General features: G+C 36.2%; 1 protein-coding gene across 1 annotated transcript; it reads left to right on the top strand.

Moving 5' to 3' along the window:
• The first annotated feature begins 918 nt into the window (after positions 1-918).
• LOC129264552 (mucin-3A-like) lies at positions 919-18,994 on the top strand. Its single transcript, XM_054902436.2, has 11 exons — positions 919-3,524; positions 4,122-4,310; positions 7,736-7,860; positions 8,619-8,674; positions 9,362-9,540; positions 10,687-10,858; positions 11,757-11,921; positions 12,791-13,031; positions 14,985-15,167; positions 18,057-18,152; positions 18,872-18,994. Exons 1-11 carry the CDS (start codon positions 2,648-2,650, stop codon positions 18,893-18,895), a joined length of 2,307 nt encoding a protein of 768 aa, XP_054758411.2. The 5' UTR covers positions 919-2,647; the 3' UTR covers positions 18,896-18,994.
• Positions 18,995-22,630: the final 3,636 nt, after the last annotated feature.

The following is a 22,630-nucleotide window of genomic DNA, read 5'->3' as shown; positions in this document are numbered from 1 at the left end:
CAAACCAAAACGAGATAATGGAGATTAAATATTTTAAATGTATTCAATGAAAACTTATTTCCTCATTGGTTACATGTGAGATGAGAATGGAAAAAGTTGTCATCATAATTATCAGAAATGAGTGTGCGCCTTAAGAAAAATATGCCATCCCAGACCGCCATGTAAACTTCCCCAACATCGGAAAATAGCACATTGATGCAGACGAAATGGAAAATATTTGCTGAATGTAATGGTTTTGAACAGTTTAGAAAAATATTTTGAGATTATAAAACATTAAATATTGTAAACAAAAGCTCATTCACATAAGTAATTGCATAGATAGGGGAAACACTGTTCTTTTGATTTAGAAACGGAATTAATTTGACCAATTTCAACACTCAGTGGCGTGATAAGTCAAACATTTTCATGGGACAGATATGGTGTATGGGGCAACATAGTATGAAACCTAAGAGCGAGCGAAGCGAGCTAGCAAAATTTTTGACCTTTTTTATACAAAAATCTAATTTTGTAATAGGATTTTACAGAATATTCAGATGAAATCATCTGTCATCCTTTTCCCGTTACTTTTCTTTCGCTTATCTCTCGCCTGCACAGCAGAGAAGCCCGTTTTTCAGACAGCGACAGCGGCATTGGCGATGGCGGCGGCGTCGTCAACATTAATTCTAACGAAGGTTAAGTTTTTGAACTGTCGTCATGACCTAGGAAGTACATGGACCTATTTCATGAAACGTGGACATACTGTACATGTAAGATTAAACAAGTATCATTGAAGATCCTGCCCGAGAGTTGGTCACATGATCAAGATCAAAGGTCATTTAGGCCGGGTACATGTCCTTTGACCAGTTTGGGGAATTACCATCAAAATGTGAAGCTATGGGTTAAGTTTTTTAAATGTCATCATAACTTTCAAAGTTTAGAGGACATAAGGGAAATCAAGTGTGACTGATCGTCTTGCACGAATTCCAGCAGGATCAAGATCAACTGTCATTTTTGGTCAATGAAGTTAGTCTTATATTATCATATGAACTGTGTCATTTGTGAATTCATCTTTTCAAGTCAACACTACCCTTATATTGAATGCTGTAACACAGAAAAGACTACCAGAGGCGTTCCACTTGTCTCCTTTTTTGGGGTCGTGACTTTTTGGGGGTCCATCCTAATCCCCCAACCCTATCTGTACGCCAGTGTCATTATATTAGTATGAAGTATGGGGTAGGCCTTTACTTGTACAAACTATTCCCGTCCCCAAAAGGTGATTATTACCCCTCATCTTGCCGTTACCATGGTAATGCAGTTTTCAAAACATGTGTGCCAACCTCCGTGAGCACTGGCTGAAAACCGGGGGAGTAGTTTGATCCACAATGAGTTTTCTTGGCTTTTTGGCCTTAATATGCGGTAGCCATGGCAACACAATTTCTGAGATTGTCGAAAAAATGTGGCTTTCATCTCTCTAGCTATGGAGACATGTGTGCATCAAATTTCGTGAGCATATGTCATAAAATGAAGAAGTGGTTCAATCCGCATGATTTTTGCAGATTAATTGTTGTAATATGATGTAACTATGGCAACGTAGTTTCAAAAATACTTTTTCATGGGATATTTGAAGTTTTAAAAGCTAACTTGCATAACAATTATGTAAAATCACCGGTCCATAGCAATCCTATATTCTGGTTGCTAATGAAAATACGTTTCCTAGCAACCGTTGCCATACTAATTAGAGTTCATTTTGGCACCATCCCTGAACATTTTCTAAATGTTATTCTGATCATGTGTGCCAAGTTTCATGCTTTAAGCACAATCTGAACATTTTTTAACCCCTCGCCTAGACTATGACAAAATTGGCAGCCAATGCCGAATTCAGGATGATGTACTAAAGAAGTTAAAATTCAGGGTAAGATAAGTACGCTTTTCCCATTGTCATATCAGACATTATACATTTATGTCTGAATAAAATGTTTGAGATACAGTACCGCCCGTGGTATATTAATACGCTAGAACTATGGACATACTGTCATATATGGGGGCGTGGTAGTAACATGGTAAATTTGAATTTATTTGTTTCATTTTAAACAATAAACAGCGTATACATGTACTTAAGAAACATATTAAAAACAAATCTTAAGCCGCATTACAGAGTGGTTTGGTTCTAATCACTTGTTATAATCATTAGGGATGATAAGTCGATCCAGTCCAACGCTTTCACAGTTGGTGACCATTTAGTATACAGTTATCTGTCTTGAGGGATACACCCAGCGGGTTTAGGATGATAACTGTCATAATGGTTCAACGTCATTGCATATAGGGGCGGCATCTCGGTATGTTGATGAGGGGGCAGGGTGCAGGTCTTACATTACCCGACCATTATCTCTTTTTTTCACTTCTTCCTTTTTTGTTTCCCCCTCATACGTTCCTCCCTTTAAAAAAATATATAGGGGCGATTTTCAGTCCATTTGACACTGTTAAATTATGTAGCCTATGTTTTATTTTATCTGTTCTGATTTGAGGAAAAATATATTATTTTGTTTTTGCTTTAATATAACGATGCGTAAGCTACTAAAAATGTAGTTGGATGGTGTATATGACGTGTAGGACTAAGTATTATTAATTTTTACACACTGCTGTGTATTAAACAATTACAGATACTTCAATGATGACGTCCGACGTCGAAACGACAGATATAGATAATACAACGTCGTCAATGACCACGTCCACCACCGAGACGACGGATCTAAATACAACAACGTCGCAAATGACCGCATCCACCACCGAGACGACAGATATAAATACATCAGCGTCGCCAATGACCGCATCCACCACCGAGACGACAGATATGAATACAACAACGTCGCAAATGACCGCATCCACCACCGAGACGACAGATATGAATACAACAACGTTGCCAATGACCGCATCTACCACCAAGACGACAGGTATAGATACAACAACGTTGCCAATGACCGCATCCACCGTCGAGAAGACAGATATAGAGACAGCAACGTCGTCAATGACCGCATCCACCACCGAGACGACAGATATAGATACAACAACGTTGCCAATGACTGTATCCACCACCGAGACGACAGGTATAGATACAACAACGTCGTCAATGACCGCATCCACCACCGAGACGACAGATATAGATACAACAACGTTGCCAATGACCGCATCCACCGTCGAGACAACAGATATAGATACAGCAACGTCGTCAATGACCGCATCCACCACCGAGACGACAGATATGAATACAACAACGTTGCCAATGACCGCATCCACCGTCGAGACGACAGATATAGATACAGCAACGTCGTCAATGACCGCATCCACCACCGAGACGACAAGTATAGATACAACAACGTTGCCAATGACTGTATCCACCACCGAGACGACAGATATATATACAGCAACGTCACCAATGACCACGCCCAACGCCGGGACATATACTGATACAAAAACGTCGTCAACGGCCACGTTTGATATGACCACCACAGCTGGGAATACTATCCTACCATCGACAATCGATGCTGGTGAGTATATTTTATTCAACTACATTATAAGTACCCTCTTAAACAATATCGATTAAAAATGAAATCAACATTTAAATCAATGTCAGTAAAGATTTGTTAATTCAGGTCAAACCCGTATTGGTAAGTTATACGTTTCCAAACAATATCATCCGCAATTTAAAAAATCACCTCGATGAATATACCACCAAACCCAACCCGGTAAACATTTTAACTATACAAAATAGATCATCTATACTCTTAAACTGTAAAGATTTTGCGAAAAAAAATGTACATGTAACTTATCCGCTGTCACATTTTGGCATGTGTTAAAACTTCATAAGTATTCTATCGAAACTGTGCAATAAAGAGACGACGTGAATATGGCATCATTTTATTTGAGCAGGCGTATATTATACCTCTAAAAATGTTCACCAACTCGCCCCCTTTTCCGGGGTTGAAGAGCAATATAAACCTGCGTCAGTGATGTAAAGTATGAATTGAAATGTTTAGAATATGAGAACGGTTTGTTTAATCGAAGTTTTATATCAGTTATATGTTTAAAGTGTACCTGAACTTATTTCATTGTTTGCGATCTTGTTTATCCGATATCTACGACAGGAACGGCAACTAGGCCTGTGAATGAAACAACGGTCAAGTCGACAATGACGACTGTACGGCCAACGGAAAAACCCAAGACGGAGGCTAAAACGGAAGCTACGACAAAACCTACAACGAAACCACCAGAAGAACCTGCAACGACACCTCTCAAAGTAGGCCCGATCCCAGAAGCAACAGTGCCAGATATAGGTAAATTAGTTTCTTCTATTTATAATGAATGTATTGAAAATTAATTTTGGTCGCACAGATAATTCACATTATTTTAAGGTTCTAATACAGTGCGCCATTAGTAAATTGAAAGAACGTTTTTATCCATGAATACCCAGGTAACAATACAGCGTTGGACAAACGTTGGATCAACGTTTGGAAATTTTTTCCCAAATTTTTTTTCCCAACGTTGCCTCAACGTTGGCAGGCAAACGTTGCATCATCGATAGAAGTGTACGCGCATAATTGAATTAATTAAAGGACAAGTCCACCCCAACAAAAGTTGATTAAAAAAAAAATCCAACAAGCATAACAATGAAAATTTCATCAATATTGGATGTAAAGTAAACAATTTATGAAATCTTGCTCGGTATGCAAATATGTCCCTTTCATTTTAACAGGTCATCAGAAAATTTGATCAAATTATTAGTTGCATATTGCTATATTTACTATACCAAATAATGAATCGACATTTTACCTAAGAACTGAATTTATAAAAGCTGTAAGTTCTGCATTGCAGTTTTAGTCACATTTTGATCATTGATTACGATCCTGTTGCTGTTGCAGCTCGCGTACGACTCGCAACTCCAACTCGCTAAAGTGGAAACGTTGCTTTAGAAAGAGACAGAGTGCGTTTGGGGGAGAAAGAGACAGTGAGAGAGGGAGCGAGAGATGGAGAGAGGGGCCTATTTTAACATATGCCATATGTCATAATTATTTGAAACGGATTTCGCAAGGATATATTTTATAGGGTTACGTTCGTTATTCCAAAGGTTCGTTATTCCGAAGGTTCGAATATTCCGAAGGTTCGTTGTTCCGAAGGTTCGTAATTCCGATGGATCATAATTCCGAAGGTTCGTTAATCCGAAAACGAAATAAGGTTTGTTATTCTGCGGTTCTTTAGTCTGAAAACGAAATAAGGTTCGTTAATCCGGAAATGAGATCGTTAATCCGAAAAATGAAATAATCTGTGGCGAAGCCGGGAAAACAGGAAGGGCAGCTGTTGGGGGGGGGGGGGGGGGGAGGGGAGAAACACCGATGTTGTTCAATTGTTATGAGGATGGGAAGGTAGGGAAACGTATCTTTGTTTTGGGGCAAAGCCAAAAAGGGCACTTATAATATGTCAAAATGGGCATTTCGGTGCAAACGAATATTTTCACCATGAGATCATTGTGTGGTGGCTGTTTTGCCCACCCCAGCCAAAAAGGGGATCAATGTCCCTGTTTGAGGTCTTAATCGCTCCTATTCTGGTCCAAACAATCCACATTCCCACACGCGCAGAGTGATTTGGGGGGATTTGTAAGTGGTACACATTAATTAGGAATTGATATTTTTTAGTAGAAATTTCGAACTTGGACAAAAACAATTTCAAAATGCATCAATGGGCCTACTCTCCTAGCAAAAGTGACAGGTCTGGCAATGACATGAATTAACATCATAAGCCTATGATCACACCTCTGAGAGAATTATACGTACGTAAAAGCCCCTGGTAACTATAGATCAGCCCCTTCCCACAGGGGCAGTGGAACCAGGGACAGGGGGCACTTGCCCTCCCCCAAAAATTCCCCGTAGGAAAAATATCCTTTTTCAAAATGTAAAATGCCTTTATTTCCAAAGGAAATGTGCCCTTTTTCGAAATGAAATACCCTATTTGAAGTACAACATAATACATTTTAGGTTAGAAAAACCACAAAATTTCGCGCGCGCATCAGTTATTGTTTAGTAAGGTACTCACCCCGTGTCTTTTTATAGAAATGCTGTCCAGTTTTCAGGTTGAAATATCCCAAATTTTCAGCTCGCGCTTCGCGCTTGCATTATTTAATTAGTGAAGTATATATCTTATTCATGAGTCACTCAATGCAGGTTCCTTTCCTGGTCAGTATATTACAAATTTCAGTTCGCGCTTTGCGCTCGCATTAATTCTTTGGTTCGATACAAATCTTTTCATGATTACAAAAACTGCTCGGAATGCTTAATTTTCATTTCTTATCAAAATGTCCAAAAGTCTGATCTTGCAATTCGCGCTCGCAACATCTCGCAAGGATGCCCTGTTAACAATAATTAGATGCCATATTTTAACCAAAAAGCAAGTTTTACAACTTCAGATTTGACAAAAAAAAACTAAACCACTCGATCGCCACGCTCCCTCGTGGAAAAAATAAAGCCTATACATAAATCTTATCATAATCAGAAATCACTTCAAAAAGCTTTTGCTCAACTTAATTACTACTAAAAAACACACAACGACTTCAAGCAAAATTAATTACATAGTGAAAATATCCGTTTGCACCAAAATTCCCATTTTGACATGTTATAAGTGCCCCTTTTGGCTTTGCCCCCCCAAACAAAAATACGTTCCGTCGCCCCTGCCTTCCCATCCCCATAAAAATTGAACAGCAACTGTGTTTCTACCCCAACCACGTTTGCTTTTCTTATTTTCCCGGCTTCGCCACACATTGTATAATTTATCGGATTAACAAACATTCGGAATAAGGAACCTCATTTCATTTCGGATTAACGAACCTTCGGAATAATGAACTTTATTTTGTTTTTATGTACTTACGAACCTTCGGTTTAAGTAACGAACCTTATTTCGTTTTCGGACTAACGAACCTTCATAATAACGAACCTTTTTTCGTTTTCGGATTAACGAATAGCGAGGTGTAGGCAATTTACGTGTTTTGGAATTACCAACCTTCGGAATAAAGAACATTCGGAATAACGAACCATCAGAATTACGGACTGTACCATTTTATAGAGGGTTGGGTGGGCAGGACGAACTCACGGTGACGATACATTTTTTTTTCTAAATTCAATTGGGCCTACAGGGATACCATATGGTCTTTATACTCTTCTTTTTTTTTTTTTTATTTATGAGTTTTATTGGTTTTACAGTCGCAAACATAATCACAATATTCACATATCATTGGTATAATTAATGGAGAAAAGTAAGGTAATAACAAAGTAAAAACAGCCGTATTATAATAGTAACATGACAAAAAAAGTAAGTGACAAGAAGAACATACATTTCGAAAAAAAAAAGAAATCCTTCCTCCATTTACTCTTTTTTTCCCCTCTGTTTTTTATGCTACTTTTAATAAGAGGACGATCGCCCCTGCCCCCGCCCTGTGGCGTTCATAAGTGAGGCTTGAAATAGTTATATGTTCTAAAAATATGTAGTTTTGAATTCAATTAGCAATGCAGTCAACTGGCGAAAACATGAATAGAAATCTTTAAAAAAAGATACCTAACCCAATTCTGTGACTTAATAATAATAATAATAATAGATGCTTATATAGCGCATAAATAATATTCGACAGAATCTCTGTGCGCTTTGCAAAAGAGGTAATTAAGGCTAATACAGGTATACTTAGAATAAGTTGGGTTTTCTCCTTTTTCTTATTTAGATGAAGATTTCAATAAAACCTATCAATTTGAGATTGCGATAGAAGAGAACTCGGCAGAGGGATGTACGAGTGACAACCTTACCACTGAAGCATGTCGAACCTTCAAGATTAGCGTCACACTGGAGGTAATTGATTTTAATGATAAAACACTTTCTACACGAAATAATTGCATGTCTTTTAACATATAGCTGTTAGTAAGGATGTGCTTGGTCCTACTTTCGAATGGAACATGTACTTGTGCTCAATGGGACACCCCGAATATCATTCCAAGTGTTTGAGCAAAGTGTGACTTAATTTTGACACATATCTTGGTTTTAAACACATTTTAAAAACAAGAAGCCTATATTTCAACTTCATCATGTTTGAAAATCTGATTTTAACACTGTTACCCGAGACAAGTCAATATCAGCTCTGTGAAAGGGCCCCTTGAAAAAAATAACATTCGACAAAAATATATTGAAAGTCATTCGTGCCGACAAGATAAGCTTGTTAGGATTTCTACGATTACGGTCTATGTTTTTATTATGCCTCCACCTACAAAAGTGATTGTTAAAGTCATAAGTCGAGTTTTTCATACGGACTTATGTGCTGCCGAAAATTTATGACGTGAGCCCTCCATAACAATGCCCATTGCAGGACGAGTTACTCCAATGCAACTCCAAAATTCAACCAATCATAAACATGCATTTTCGTTTGAAAATAATATTTTCCCCATATAGGCTGGATGATTTAAATTTTCAATTTTTTTCGTGTATATACTGGAGAAAACAAAATTTAAAGTGCATTATTAGAAGTTTAGCTATCTTCAATGGTTTTTCTAACATGCATGATTATTTTGTTATTAATATTTACATTATTGTGTCTTCATTTTGTCTATATTTAGTTGGAAGCTTTATATGAAGTGAATATTGCCTTTGTGTCCGTTGATGTAGCCTTAAGGTAAGTATAATTATGTTCACACGATCCACAATGTAATGACATTGGTTCGAAGAAAAGGGGGAAATAATTCACGTCAATAATTGTAGGTCTTGTGCCATCTTTCCTAAGCAATTCAATTTCATTTCTTTCTCCCTTTTGCTCCCTTCTTGTTTTTATTTTTACTACTCCGAAGATAACTGAAGCGCCACCTTGCATTTGATAATTTCAGAATTTAATACAAGCTGATTCAAAGTTCAAAATATGAAAGTTGAGCGTGGTATGTCCATAAACAAAATGGAAAAGAGTAATCAGAACCACAACTAGTTTGAATATAATTATGCACACAATTTACTTTAACAGGAGGGGGGGGGGGGGGGTGGATATCTCAGTCGAGTGCAATGTCATGTGAATAAATAGAAATAGAAGAAAAGCACGAAATTTGAAATTTGAACAAGTATTATGTTTAAATAAGTGAAATATAATAAATAAATTCTTGAATGAATACAGAAACGAAAAAGTAGATAAATAATCAATTAATATATTTGATATATCAAGGCGAATTGAGCACCGAACAAGGTGGATATGTGCGCAATATAAATACCCTATATTATTATTATTATAATTGTCTTTGAGGTAGCCTTTCAACTTCGTTGTAGTTTAAAATAAAGGTCAATGTCTCTCTCGTTCGTTCATGATCTTATCTTCTAGAGCTGGAAGCGTCATCGTAAGTCATAATGTGACGTATTCGTATAACAGCATGTCCGAGGAAGAAAGAAAGATGTCGGCGCAAGACTTCTACGACGAGACCATTGGCAAAGCAGTAGACGATGGGACACTAGGAAATTATACGATCGAAAATGATTGTGGGAGTTGCTTACCACCTGAAGGTTCGTTGGTGGTTTGATTTTGTTGTTGTTTCTTATAAATTGCAATTAAAAAAATTGTCAACGGTCTTGATTGCGATGAGGAACATTCAATGGAGAGAAAGAAGAAGAAAACGTGAGAAAAAATAATGAAAAGAAAGAAGTTAATGATGATAGAAGTCCATTTCTGAGAAATGATAAAAAAATCTAAAGAGCTAGAGAATTAATATAAAAAACAAAAACAAAATTAACTGAAAAGATTCTAATCCGTGTTGGCCTATTTGCAACTCGAGTGCTCTCTTATTGGAAGGACTTCAGTCAGGGGCGGCGGAACCGGGGGGGGGGGGCAGTCACATTCAATGAAATTCCTCATAGGAATAAAATGCACTTTTTGAAATTGAAAAATTCCCTTTTTTTCAAAATGAATTAACCCTTTTGAAATACATTTTAGGTTAAAAAACACAACATTTTTTGCTCGCGCTTCGCATTCGCATCAATTATTGTTTGGTATTAGTTATTCGTCCTGTTTATACAAACATGCTTAAAATGTCCAATTTTCAGGTTGGAATATCACAAATTTTGGGCTCGTGTTTTGCGCTCGCACCAATTATTGTTTATTAGGGTAGTCATTCTGTTCCTGGTAAAATAAAATGCGTAGCATGTCCAGTTTTCTGGTTAGAATATCACAAATATTCAGCTCACGCTTCGCGCTCGCATTATTCGATTGGTGAGATATGTAGCCGCTATTCATGGGTCACTAAAGGAAGTCATTTGCTCGCGTTAATTCTTTAGTTGGATTCACATCCCTTTTCCATGATTACAAAAACTGCTCGGAATGTTTACTTTTCATGTCTAATTACATGAAATTTCCAATTGAAGTTTGAGCTTGTGATTCGCGCTCGCAACATCTCGCAAGGTCCATGATTCAGCAAAAGGCGAGTTTTACAACTTCAGATTTGAATTTTTTCCGAACCGCTCGCTCGCTACGCTCGCTCGCGAAATACAAAACCTAAATATACATCTTATTCAATCAGAAAATCACTTCCATACGAGTCATACGAGTTTCTTCTTCTTCTTCATCTCCTTCATCTTCTTCTTCTTTCTCCTCCTTCTACTTCTCCCCTACTCCTGCCCATCATTTGTTCTCATTATTTTACATATTCTCTTCAGAAACAAGTGACATTTGTAGTCAAGACTTACATGCAAATTGTCCATCTGGCTTCGATCAAACTTGTGAAACTGGCTACTTGAATTGTGAATCGAAATGCATCACCGATAGAGAATACTGTAGCGAAAATGGTATATGTTGGCAAGAAGACATGAACGAGGGGCCAATCTGCAGGTGAGCTCACTGGTTCAAAGCTAACTATACTACTACTACTACTACTACTACTACTACTACTACTACTACTACTACTACTACTACTACTACTACTACTACTACTACTACTACTATTACTACTACTACTATTACTACTACTACTACTACTACTACTACTACTACTACTACTACTACTACTACTACTACTACTACTACTACTATTACTACTACTACTACTACTACTACTACTACTACTACTACTACTACTACTACTACTTCTACTTCTAATAATAATAATATTAGCGGCAGTAGTAGTAGTAGTAGTAGTAGTAGTAGTAGTAGTAGTAGTAGTAGCAATAGTAGTAAATACTATACTACTACTACTTATACTGCTGCTGCTGCTGCTACTACTACTACTACTACTACTACTACTACTACTACTACTTTTGCTGCTGCTGCTGCTGCTGCTACCACTATAGGCCTAACAACTTCTACTATTAACAGAATAAACCCATTATTCTCCTTAGGGTTATTCCTAATGTTGAACCTGTGTGGTCTATTATGCATAATTATATTAATGATAGCGGTGATTAAGAAACACTGTTAAAAATATTACAAGTATATCATAGTTTGTGATATAGGAATGTGATATATACAGATTGAACAAATGAAGTGATATATAAATTCAGCGATTTACAAGCCTCTAAAACTCATACTTGACAGTCCAAAGTGGGTGAGGGCAATTTAGGGCGATCGCCTGTTTTTTTTAAAGTGATGATCACAGTCAAAGATAAAAGAGGATGTATGACGTGAAAAGTTTTGCAATAATTCAATATCAATAAAATGCTCTTTAATGTGAAAAAATGTGATTTATTGATACACCGAAACTTAACATTTGCCTCTATCTTCTCCTTTTCAGCTGTGATTGGAACAACGGTGAATGGTACTGGGGTTACAACTGCCAATATCACGTCGATCAAACATACCTGATCATTGGATGCTCGTGTGGGGGCGCTGTATTGCTCGTACTCCTTGTTTCAATTATTGGGTATCTGTATGCAAAAACAATGGACAAATCTGAGAAGTAATTATCTTTACTTTAGCTTTGTTTATTGAAACATATAACATTTACTGATAAATTTTCAAAGTATCAAATGATAATTGCACTATCAGCAAGAAGCAAAACAATGAGACAGAAGAAAGGAATGATAAGGACAAAACAACGATAATTCCCTTAATGTGATAACTGATATTTTCATTTGGCGATTTTATTGGCATATCAATGGTTTGATTTTCACTCTTTCATTTTATTAAACGTATATGTTGAAGCCGTAGACCATGGGCGGAAATCTCTCCCCGAAGGTAGGGGGGGGGGGACCAGGGGTGGATCAAGGATTTTTTTCCCCCCGGAAAATTTGACAAGCAAAAAAATTAGGTCATTTCGTCCAAAGTATATTTGACAAGCAAGAAAAAAAAGGGAATCACTTTCAAAAGGAATGATGTTTTTTTTTCCCATCATGAAATACCACAAAATAGTAGGGGGCATTTGATATTGTGTCCCCCCTTTCCAAATGGTAGGGGGACGCGTCCTCCTGTTCCCCCCCCTGGGATTTCCGTCCATGACGTAGACCCTATTGTTAGGGGGGTTTTAACGAAGATACTAAACGAAACTAAATATTGGTTTTCAACTTATGTATTGTTTTATTTGTTTAGCTTGAAATGCAGCATTTCTGCTATTCAAAATAAAAATGTTATTTTGTTATAAGAAGAAATTACACACACTATTGCTTTGAAACCGATTCAATTCAATTCAATTTATGAACTGTGCTGAGAAATTTGCAGTAAATTACGATACTGCTGCACGTACTTGTCTTTTCCCAAACACTATGCCACATTTCTAATTAAGATCAAATCCTAAACCGTTATCTTATTTCTATTCCAAACATGTGAAAGGACGGGGAAATCATCCGTAGACGGTGATGACGTCATCAATGCCTTTCAAAATCACGGTTTTGTTAATGGCAACGAGAACATCTTCCCGCCCATTGATGATATCGATAATGGTGATATCCTACAGCGTCGAAGACCTTATTCATACATCTATAACAAAGGGGATGGTCCTACCGATATGACGTCATCCAGCTTTATCACCAAACAAAAACAAAATGGCGGTGTTGGACATGAGGGCAAAAGAGTGAGTAGTTGTAGTCTGGAAGTATGCCACAGTTTTAAATGGACCCCCCCCCCGTGGCGTAACGAGCCAAAAATTTTGAGGGGTAAGATATGGCGTATCGGGAAATTTTTTTTAAAACAAATTGGGAGCGAGTGAAGCGAGCTAGCAAAAAGTTTGACATATTTTATTCCAAAACTCAAATTTTGTGATAGATTTTGACATATTTAGAAAATGATATCATATTTCACCCTTTCTCTTTCATTTCATTTTCTTTCCTTTTTTCTTTTCTCTTTTGAAAAGGTCCCCTTGTGACCTTAATTCGCCATTACCTAATTTTGCACACGGTCGAATACCTCTTTATCTAATTAATATCTTGAAAAACTGATATCACCAACAGAATTTTGTTATATAAGCTACCCAAAAATTACTCAGTATGGTAATATTTTGAAGGTAAGGTCTCAAATTGTGAAAATATTGGCAAAACATCGGCAAATTATGTTACCTTTTGCGTCCGCTCCGAGAAAATCCGATCTTCTAGACAAGCATCAAGAAATTGCCAATTTGCAAGCAGAGGTCTCCAAATAAGTGAGTAAAATGTGATACCAACCGAATTTATGGCATTTTCACCCCCAGCTATTATATGATTATCTTACCTTTGGCTGCTTGATTTATTTTCTAAAGCTTTGCAAAAAGATCGTGCGCAAATTAAGGTCACACTTTTTTATGACACTTTTTCAGCCGAGCGCGCTCTAGTCGATCGCCATGGAATTTTGAGATCGCGATACGAGCGAACCCCTTGACCTACTTTATAATTCCGTCAAGCGATTTTGACTTTGGAATCTTGCCTTTCATCTGGTATTTATGATTTTGATTAATTTTGTGTGAACTGTGAGAAATTTTTGATTGAAAATCAACTTCATGATAATTTTTAAATGTGCGCAAATTATGGTCACCCCATCACTGCTATATTTTATACTGCTTTTCTTTAAAATGTCAATCTGTTAAGTAATATCCCATTTATATTACTTTGTATTATGGTTGAATTGAAATTAAATAAAGAATTAAATTGAAATGAATTGGAAGTTCATGGTTAAATAATTGCAGCGGAAAATAGCGAGATACGTTATCTTGCTAAGTCGACTTATAAAAGTTAAACGTCGCCATAGCGAATTTCATTATCGCTATCTCCCACGTATCTCTCTCAAAGAAATCTCTCAATGACATGCAACTTTCGTAATCGACTTGGCAAGATCTAGCCATCTGGACGTGGCTCCAGAAAATATCTCGTCTTCTTTGTTGTAGATGGCACTTTAAAACTTGCAGGGATGGTCCGGATTGAAAATATTTATATATAAATAAATATAGTAAAATTCACAGAGCAAAATGCTGAAAATTTCATCAAAATCGGATAACAAATAACGAAGTTATTGAATTTTAAAAGTGTATCAATATTGAGAAAACAGTTATATTCACATCGTCATGAACATTAATTAGGAGGGCTGATGATGTCACATTCCCACTTTCCCTTTTCTTATGTTATTACATGAAATCATAAATGTTTCATTTTTCATACATGTGTAAATGATGTGTCTCCATTATGATGTAATAAGTTGCGGCAATAAATAATTAATGCACTTAATCAGTTGTCAATCCAATTGTTTTAGTTGTTGGTAGAAATTTTTTGAATAAACCTAACTTCATATAACAAAATACAAAAGAACAAGTGGGGATATGACATCATCAGCCCATCTAATGAATATTCATAAATACATGCCTAGAACAGTTTCACTGGAATAATGAAAATCTTTAAAATTCAATATCTTCGTTATTTTTATCCAATTTTGATCAAATTTTCAGCATTTTGCTTTGTGAATTTTAATCTATTTATTGAGATATAATTATCTCCAGCCTGGACCATCCCTTTAAGTACCTGTGGGTAAAAGACAATACCCCCTTTTCATTTGCTGCCTATAGGAAAGCGGACTAGAAGTGATCGATGACTCTTCAAAGCGTCACTCTCAATCTTCAAATACTGGATCTCATCAGGAGATGATTAATTCAGAGTTCTGGGGCGATTCGGCTGCTGAACATATCAAGCTTGAACCATTCCTCAGCAATGCTGATGATAGCGATGATAGTGTCCCTCACCCAAACCAGGTGAGGTAAATGGGTTTACCGGCAGGAAGTAATTCCTCAAAAAGCTGTCTGAGCACCGGAATCGGTAGACTAGCATAGCCGGGTTATACAGTGCGTCCCCCCAAATAACTATACACTTTTGAAATGGCTGCCAAATAAAAAATATATCACTTTGGGGGGAAAAACTTATATATATAGAAAGAAAATAAAGTCAACTTTAAAATGAAACCAACAAGTTTGAAAACTTTTCATGCTTGAGCGAGCACTGCCCACTGAAACAAAAAAATTAGGCTGGGCTGGAATTAGCCTTCCAAATTCTTTCAGGTTTTTTTGTTTGGAACTTCCAAAGTTGAGGGTTTTGTGATGAATTAATGATCAATTGTGATCAGTTTGTTGTTTGAGAAAATTTCATGCGTTATTAAATTGAAATTTAATGCATGAGTGATCATGATATACAATGTTTAGTGCAGCATTTTGACTTTATCATGTGGATCTCAGCAATGTGTTCATGAGAGTCAGGAGAATAGGGGGTAGGATAGGACTTAAGAAGGTGAAGTACGTTGATGGGATAAAGGTCAACAGAACATTTAGCAACCCCTTCCTCCATATCTACCCCCCCCCCCACTTCTCTCCTCCTGAGAGACTAAACTCGGCTAGGCTGGGCAGGAATTAGCCTTACAGTTTTTTGAGTGGTTAGTCATTTGGAACTTGCAAAGCTTAGGGTGTTATGCTAAATTAATGAATGAGATAAGTTTTGGTTTCTTAGGCAAATTGGATTGAAAATTGAAATTGAAATTTAATGCATGAGTGAACAGGAATTGTAATTTTAGTGTAGCATATTCATCTAGTGGACCTCGGCAGTGTGTTCGTGAGAGTCAGAGTAATGTGATGGTACCTGTTACAAGCAAGAGGGCGAGATATGGTAAGACTTGATTAAAAGGGCATTCCTCTTCTTTTTTGTCCTTTTACAAATTAAAAGTCATATGTATCCCCCTCCACCTCCATTTCCCAGCCTCCCCCCTTTCTCTGTCTCACTTCCTGGATTGTAGCCTATACAAAACTTAACTGCCACTGAAGTGACCGGTGGCTGATAATCATTTTTTTCATTGAATTTGATTACCAAGATATTGACTGATTATGATGATTTATGAAATAATTTATTGAAAACACTGAATGTTTGATTGATCACAATGCACATTGAAATAGTTGATTTATTGATAAATTGTTGATTTATGATTGATAGGAAACAGTTGATGCCCCAATTCGGAAAATATCATTAAATCAACATACTGCTCTGGACTTCACGCGTACATGACAATAGCAATCAGTCACTCAACAGGAGGGGAGGGCGGGAGAGAGGGAGGGGGGGGGGGGCTAAATGTTTTGTTGACCCTTATTCCATCACCCTTCTTCTCCCATCTAAGTCCTATCTCACCCCTATTTTCCCGACTCCCATGAACACATTGATGAGATCCACATGATAATTTTGAAACGCTGCCCCCAAAAAGTGAAATTTGTGTTCACTCATGCATTAAAGTTAAATTCAATAATTTATGAAACTTGCTTAAACAACCAAAACTGTTCACGGTTGATCATTAATTTATCACAACGCCCTTAACTTTGCAAGTTCCAAAGGATTTGCCTCTCAAAAACTGACAGAAATTGGAAGGCTAATTCCAGCCAGCCTAATTTTCATACCCTTTGTTTCAGTGGGCAGTGCTCGCTCAAGCATGACTAGTTTTCCAACTTTTTGGTGTTATTTGAAAGTTGACTTTACTGGCTTCCATAATTATGTAAGTGTTTTTCCCTAAAGTGATATATTTTGTTTTGGGCAGCCATTTCAAAAGTGTATAGTTTTTTGGGGGACGCACTGTAATAAGAGCGCCTTGAGCACCTAACACGGTGGATACGTGCGCTATACAAGTCCTTCATTATTTTTATTTATTATAACGAAAGTGTAAGAGAGTAATTTTTTAAAATCTTCTCCAGCAATGATCAGTGCTCACAACATAAAGCCATACAAAATGAATAATTTCATACACCAGATTAATCATATAATATGCCGATTTGTTTTCATAAACGAATGAAGAGGTATAGCAAATTAATCCTCCAGACTTCGAATCACGGGGACCAAGATTCGAATCCCACCTTGGCACAGGGTAACTCAGGCTTTACCCATGTGTTCACGATCCACGAAGGGAATGAATTCTAAAACATGTGAAATCAATGAAAATGGGAGCGCAGTTCACTTTATTGTCGATCGCCATATTACTTTTCTTGTTATGAGGATTTCAGTGAAGTGTTTTATTCATCCTTAAATTTATAATTAATTTTCATAAGGAATTTTCTTTCAGAAAATTAAAACCATTATGGCATCAGTCATTAAATGAGAAATATTACTAAAATTTAATAAATCTTACTTCAATCACTCAGATTTATATCACTATCAAAAACTTCTCCATATACATCATTCCGAGTTGATTTTTTAAAATGCAAATGAATCATTCAGGTATCATTCATTTTAAACCATGTATAGGCAGCAGTTAAATCTAAATGTTGATTTTCATTGCTCTCCTATATAAAGTGCATTTTCCCCAAATCAATATAAAATGAAATACCTTATAAATTTGCTTCTTTTGTTAGAACCAGAAGGTCATCATTTCTTAGCCTCTTGTCGAGGCCCTGGCGGCTGCTTCCCGAGCGAAGCGAGGGATTTCCTAATTCGCGAAGCGAATTAGGCCGCGGCGCTCTGCTTCGCTCTCTCCCTTGCTTAGCCATGTTCGCTCGGAAAGCAGCCGACAGGGCCTCGACAAGAGGCTAATCCTTTCTCTGCGAATCGATGTCATTTAAACTTTTCTAACTCCCAACAGATTTATTAAATGAATGTTCTGTGTTTTATTTTCCTCGTAGTATAAGATTCAGCGACCTCGAATCAGCAATTATTATTCATTTGGTAACAGTGAAGTACGTCTGTCCATGGATCCCTCTGGCTATCAGGGCTTTCCGGTATGATTCAAGATTCAAGAAGTTTATTTCATTTCCATGACAAATATAAATCAAATACAGATACAACTCAAAGTACGAGTACAAAATCAATTTTACCTCAGCATAATTATATAACAAAAGCTTGTATAAACAGTAAAAAAACGTGTATGGAAATGAGGGGATCCACTAAAAAGCATTGCTTGTAGAGCGTGGATCCCCTATATATATGATCTCACCCCCCCCCCCCGCATGTATATTAAGAAACGCATTAAAAATATTTGTTGGTTTACATTAACTTCAAGACGTTAGATTACACATTATTTTTTAGTTAAAATAGCAGGGGAAAGTACATTTTTGATGCATAACTGAGACAATTTACATAGACTCTGGATAACTTGGTATAAAGATAGATATGTAGGATATAGATAGATGTAGCTTGTGTGCGTTTATGCGAAATTTAGGGGGTGAGAGGGGTGGGGGTACCGAAAGAGAGAGAGAGAGAGAGAGAGAGAGAGGGAGAGAGAGAGGGGGAGAGAGGGTGGAGGGGTAATATTTTCGTCATGTAAGTGTGTCGCCTTGGCGTCTCCTGTCATAATGTAATTTTGCTATTCGTGTAAATTAAGATCAAACTTAAATTTTCACTTCAAGATCAAGATATGCTTGTAATATGAAAGTTTCCTAAACCATTATGACCCAAAAATATTTATTTATTTCCATTGTTCTTCTCGTTTTTTTTTCAGGAACCTGACTATGGACAGAGATGAGCAACGAATCTCCACTGAGGAACACAAGTCCGGTTGGAAAAATCTACTCCGTATTCGAATAGGATTTTATCTGACATAATATTACGAAAAAAAATGTCGTTTAAATTTTACCATAATTCTGGTAAAAATGAAGGAAATTATAGAGTTGAAATGATATTTGTAGACACCTATTTGTTCTCAGTTATTGTAACGTTTATTGGGAACGCTGGTGATATCATTTGGATTTTCGTCATTTATCTTTGGTTAGACTACTGTGTCAATAGACTGTAAAAACTGTTGTGTTAAAACTGACACCAGTTGGCGTTAATAGAGGACCACACCCTGAGGTGTTGAAATTACACCCCACAGATTGAACATAACACCAAAGAGTGTAAATATAACCACCAAAGGTGTTTTAATGATACCTATAGGTGTTAAACTAACACTGTAAATTTAACACCGGTGTCACGGTAAAAAAAAACTAGTGTGGACCTCTATGTACAACTGTTAAAACCATATTTTTTGCTGTGTATGGCTGGAATAATGATATAGTTTGTTAATCTGGAAAATTTGTACTATATGCAGGGGCCGCGGAACGGTTTTTAAAGTGGGGGGGGGGGGCTGAGCCAATAGTGGGGGGGCTGACCATGCTAAAAATCACAATCATATGGTCATTTTTACATTTTTGTACACGGTTTTTGAAAAAAGTGGGGGGGGGGGGGGCTGAAGCCCCCCAGCCCCCCCCCCCCCGGTTCCGCGGCCCCTGCTATTAAGTCCAATAATGACTAGTTTTATTCTTCTGGGACCGACGATAATAACGAAAGGAGCACCCATGGTGTTCACAAAGTTACAAACAGCTTTACGTATTGTGTTTCTCAGTCACTTTTGTCGAGGAAGCTGAAATAATTATGCAAAGTTGATTGATGCTCCCACTGTAAAAAATTGTAATATGCATACTAGTTTATTTGCCACAGTTCATAATTATCGTAGGCGGTGATTTGGTGATAGATTTCTTTTGTCCATTTTTTGGGGGGGGGCGACCCTTTCACAAACTAAGTGAAGACCCGCCTTTTCGCTTGTCATTTTATTCCCAAGAAAAGGTGATCTCTTTTTATGCTTGGCATGTTTTTTTTTTTCGAGAAATAGTATACAATATTGGAGTCACATTTGTTTTTCTTATCCAAAGATTGTTGTTCCTTCACTCATTCTAACATTATGATGTATTATCCACAAATTGTGATCAATTTGTAACTACTACATTCGTATGTATTTGATTTTAGTGCTATCTTGCATCCTTGCCCACAAATTTGCTAATCTGAGAACTTGCCATGATATACAATATGCTTTCGCTAGTAAAGTTAACATTGTTGCTCCTTCCATGTTAGCATTGTCAACATTATGTAAGAATAATGTATATACCTTTTATTAATTTGGCTTAAAATATGGACTTTACTAATTACTTGGATTTGTAATACTACATTAGTTGGATTTGTAGTGAAGGTTATCCATTTTAAGTGCACTTATGGAAAAGGTGTTGATTCGCATTTTTGTTTGAAACCTTTCTCAGAATAATAAAGGCAGCACTCGATTCTAGATTTTGTAATGTATTCTTTTTTTTTTAAAGAAAGTACTGAAATAATTGTTGAGACTTGAATATTTGTGTTTATTTTTCCTTATAAAATTGATTGAACGCCTGACGTGAATAATAATAATATGAAAATTTGATTTAAGGTTATGCCCCAACTGCATGGTTAACAAACATATCACGGTGATATATAATGTATAGGGATAGAAATATTTTTGATCCGTTAAAATACCTTTCTTCATTGCGTTATAGGAGTTTTAATCAATATAATTTTTCTGTGTATTTACAAGCTGTGTTTTTAATATAATGTTCTCCATAATTCACGTTATTGTATTTCTATGTCAACTGTAAATGTTATTTTGTCATTATATTTTTGTATTATGTTCAAGACGAATAATATGTATTTTTGGAGGTATGTGAAACAATCAAATCAATACGGTGATAGATTTAAAACTTGTTAGCTGTCAAGCAACTTGAGTGTTTAACATTACCTTGTTAATATACATTTCGTAAAATTATCCATGATTATACTTGTCAAAATATTCATGTAGAGTATATTTGCATTCTTGTATAAGTTTTAAAATAATACAAAATTGTATTTTAATGTGAAAAAAGTTTATGGTAAATGACACTGTGCCTCCTTTGATGAAACGATATATATATATATATATATAGTCAGAAACGTATTTGATTTGTCATAACCATCCCTTTAAAGGCGATCATTTCCATCAGCACAGATTACAATGTCATGGATTGATGTTATCGTTGCAAAAAGGGAAATGGCAACAGATACATCAATTCCTTTATAGTGAAATAATATTGATAAAGACTATATAAACTGACATATTTTTGTGTATATAAATGATACAACTTTATTGCTAAATATCAAGAAAAGCCTAAATGTGTCATGTTCCATTCAGTACTATTTCCAAGCTTATGTTACATTTTGCGTGAATGACAAGATTTATAAGTGAACTGAAGTTTGATAAATTTTGCTGTATATAGACCTTTTATGGATTTTGGTTTGGTTTGGTTTGGTTTTATTTACCGTATAAAAATCACAACGAAATGCATTGTACAAGATATAAACATTTAAAAAGATACGGATGTGTCAATTTATTCAGAGCCATTGATATAATGGCTCTGTTCTTTCGAGAGGTCCAGTATAAACCGTATACTTTTAAAAAAGATCTACCAGATGTGTTGATTTTTTCAGTAGTGTTTATATAGAGGTATGAAATATTGAGAGAATTGAAGGAAGATATGAAAAGCATGTGATAGATTTTGGAAAATTCATAAAACAAATTTCGAAGTATTTCCTAACAAAAATTGGGGGGAATTAAGAGGAAATAATATTTAGACACAAAGTACCTTTTGCCATTTTGAAAGGAATGTTTATTATTATTTTAATTCGGCTCATATTCTCCAAACGACAATATGGGGCTGCTCATTAGTCTCATATAAAAATAATAAGGGATATTAAACTAGTTGTCATTTAAATAATGGAACAGAAAAACGATAATCTTTTTGACGAAATTTCTTAAACAAACCCATAATGCCAATGGATAAAAAGTTTTTTTTTCTTAAATCTGTCCCTAACAATCGAAGAAGAAGAATTTCGAAATTCATTTTTAATACATTTCAGAATTACAAAGAAGAGACAGTCGCAATTCCGGTAGTATGTAAATGTGGGAAATGTTGCGATGTCGAACACGTTTTTACATATATATCCTACTCCTGGATTCTATCACGTGAAAACGGGAGTATTTCCCCGATCTAGTAAAATAAAGCATGGTTGTCCCCCTCCTTAAACACGTCTGTAAATCGCTTTTATTGTAAATCATTATGATTTAAATAACTTGTTTTTATTATCATGAATACAAAATATTTCAAAGGACAAAGTATTTCAATAAAAAAGAAAGAAAAGAGGAATAACGAGTGTATGATACCAGTCCATTTGTATTTGCTTAACGAACTTTTGCTAATGCAATAAGGTTACATTTACTTAATTCTCTAAAATCGTTGACAGACAACATACAGCAGGGCTTATAAAACCATTGTTTGTAATAGGTCCAGGATAAAACTAATTAATTTTTTTTGGTCAAGATGCCAAATTTTCATAAGCGCCGACAGGCTTTATAAATTTATTCTCTCAAAAGCTGGACAGATAC

The sequence above is a fragment of the Lytechinus pictus genome, chromosome 1 (assembly GCF_037042905.1).
Source record: "Lytechinus pictus isolate F3 Inbred chromosome 1, Lp3.0, whole genome shotgun sequence".
NCBI classification, from domain to species: domain Eukaryota; kingdom Metazoa; phylum Echinodermata; class Echinoidea; order Temnopleuroida; family Toxopneustidae; genus Lytechinus; species Lytechinus pictus.
The sequence above is the reverse complement of the archived record's forward strand: the minus strand, read 5'-3'. Positions and strand labels throughout refer to the sequence as shown.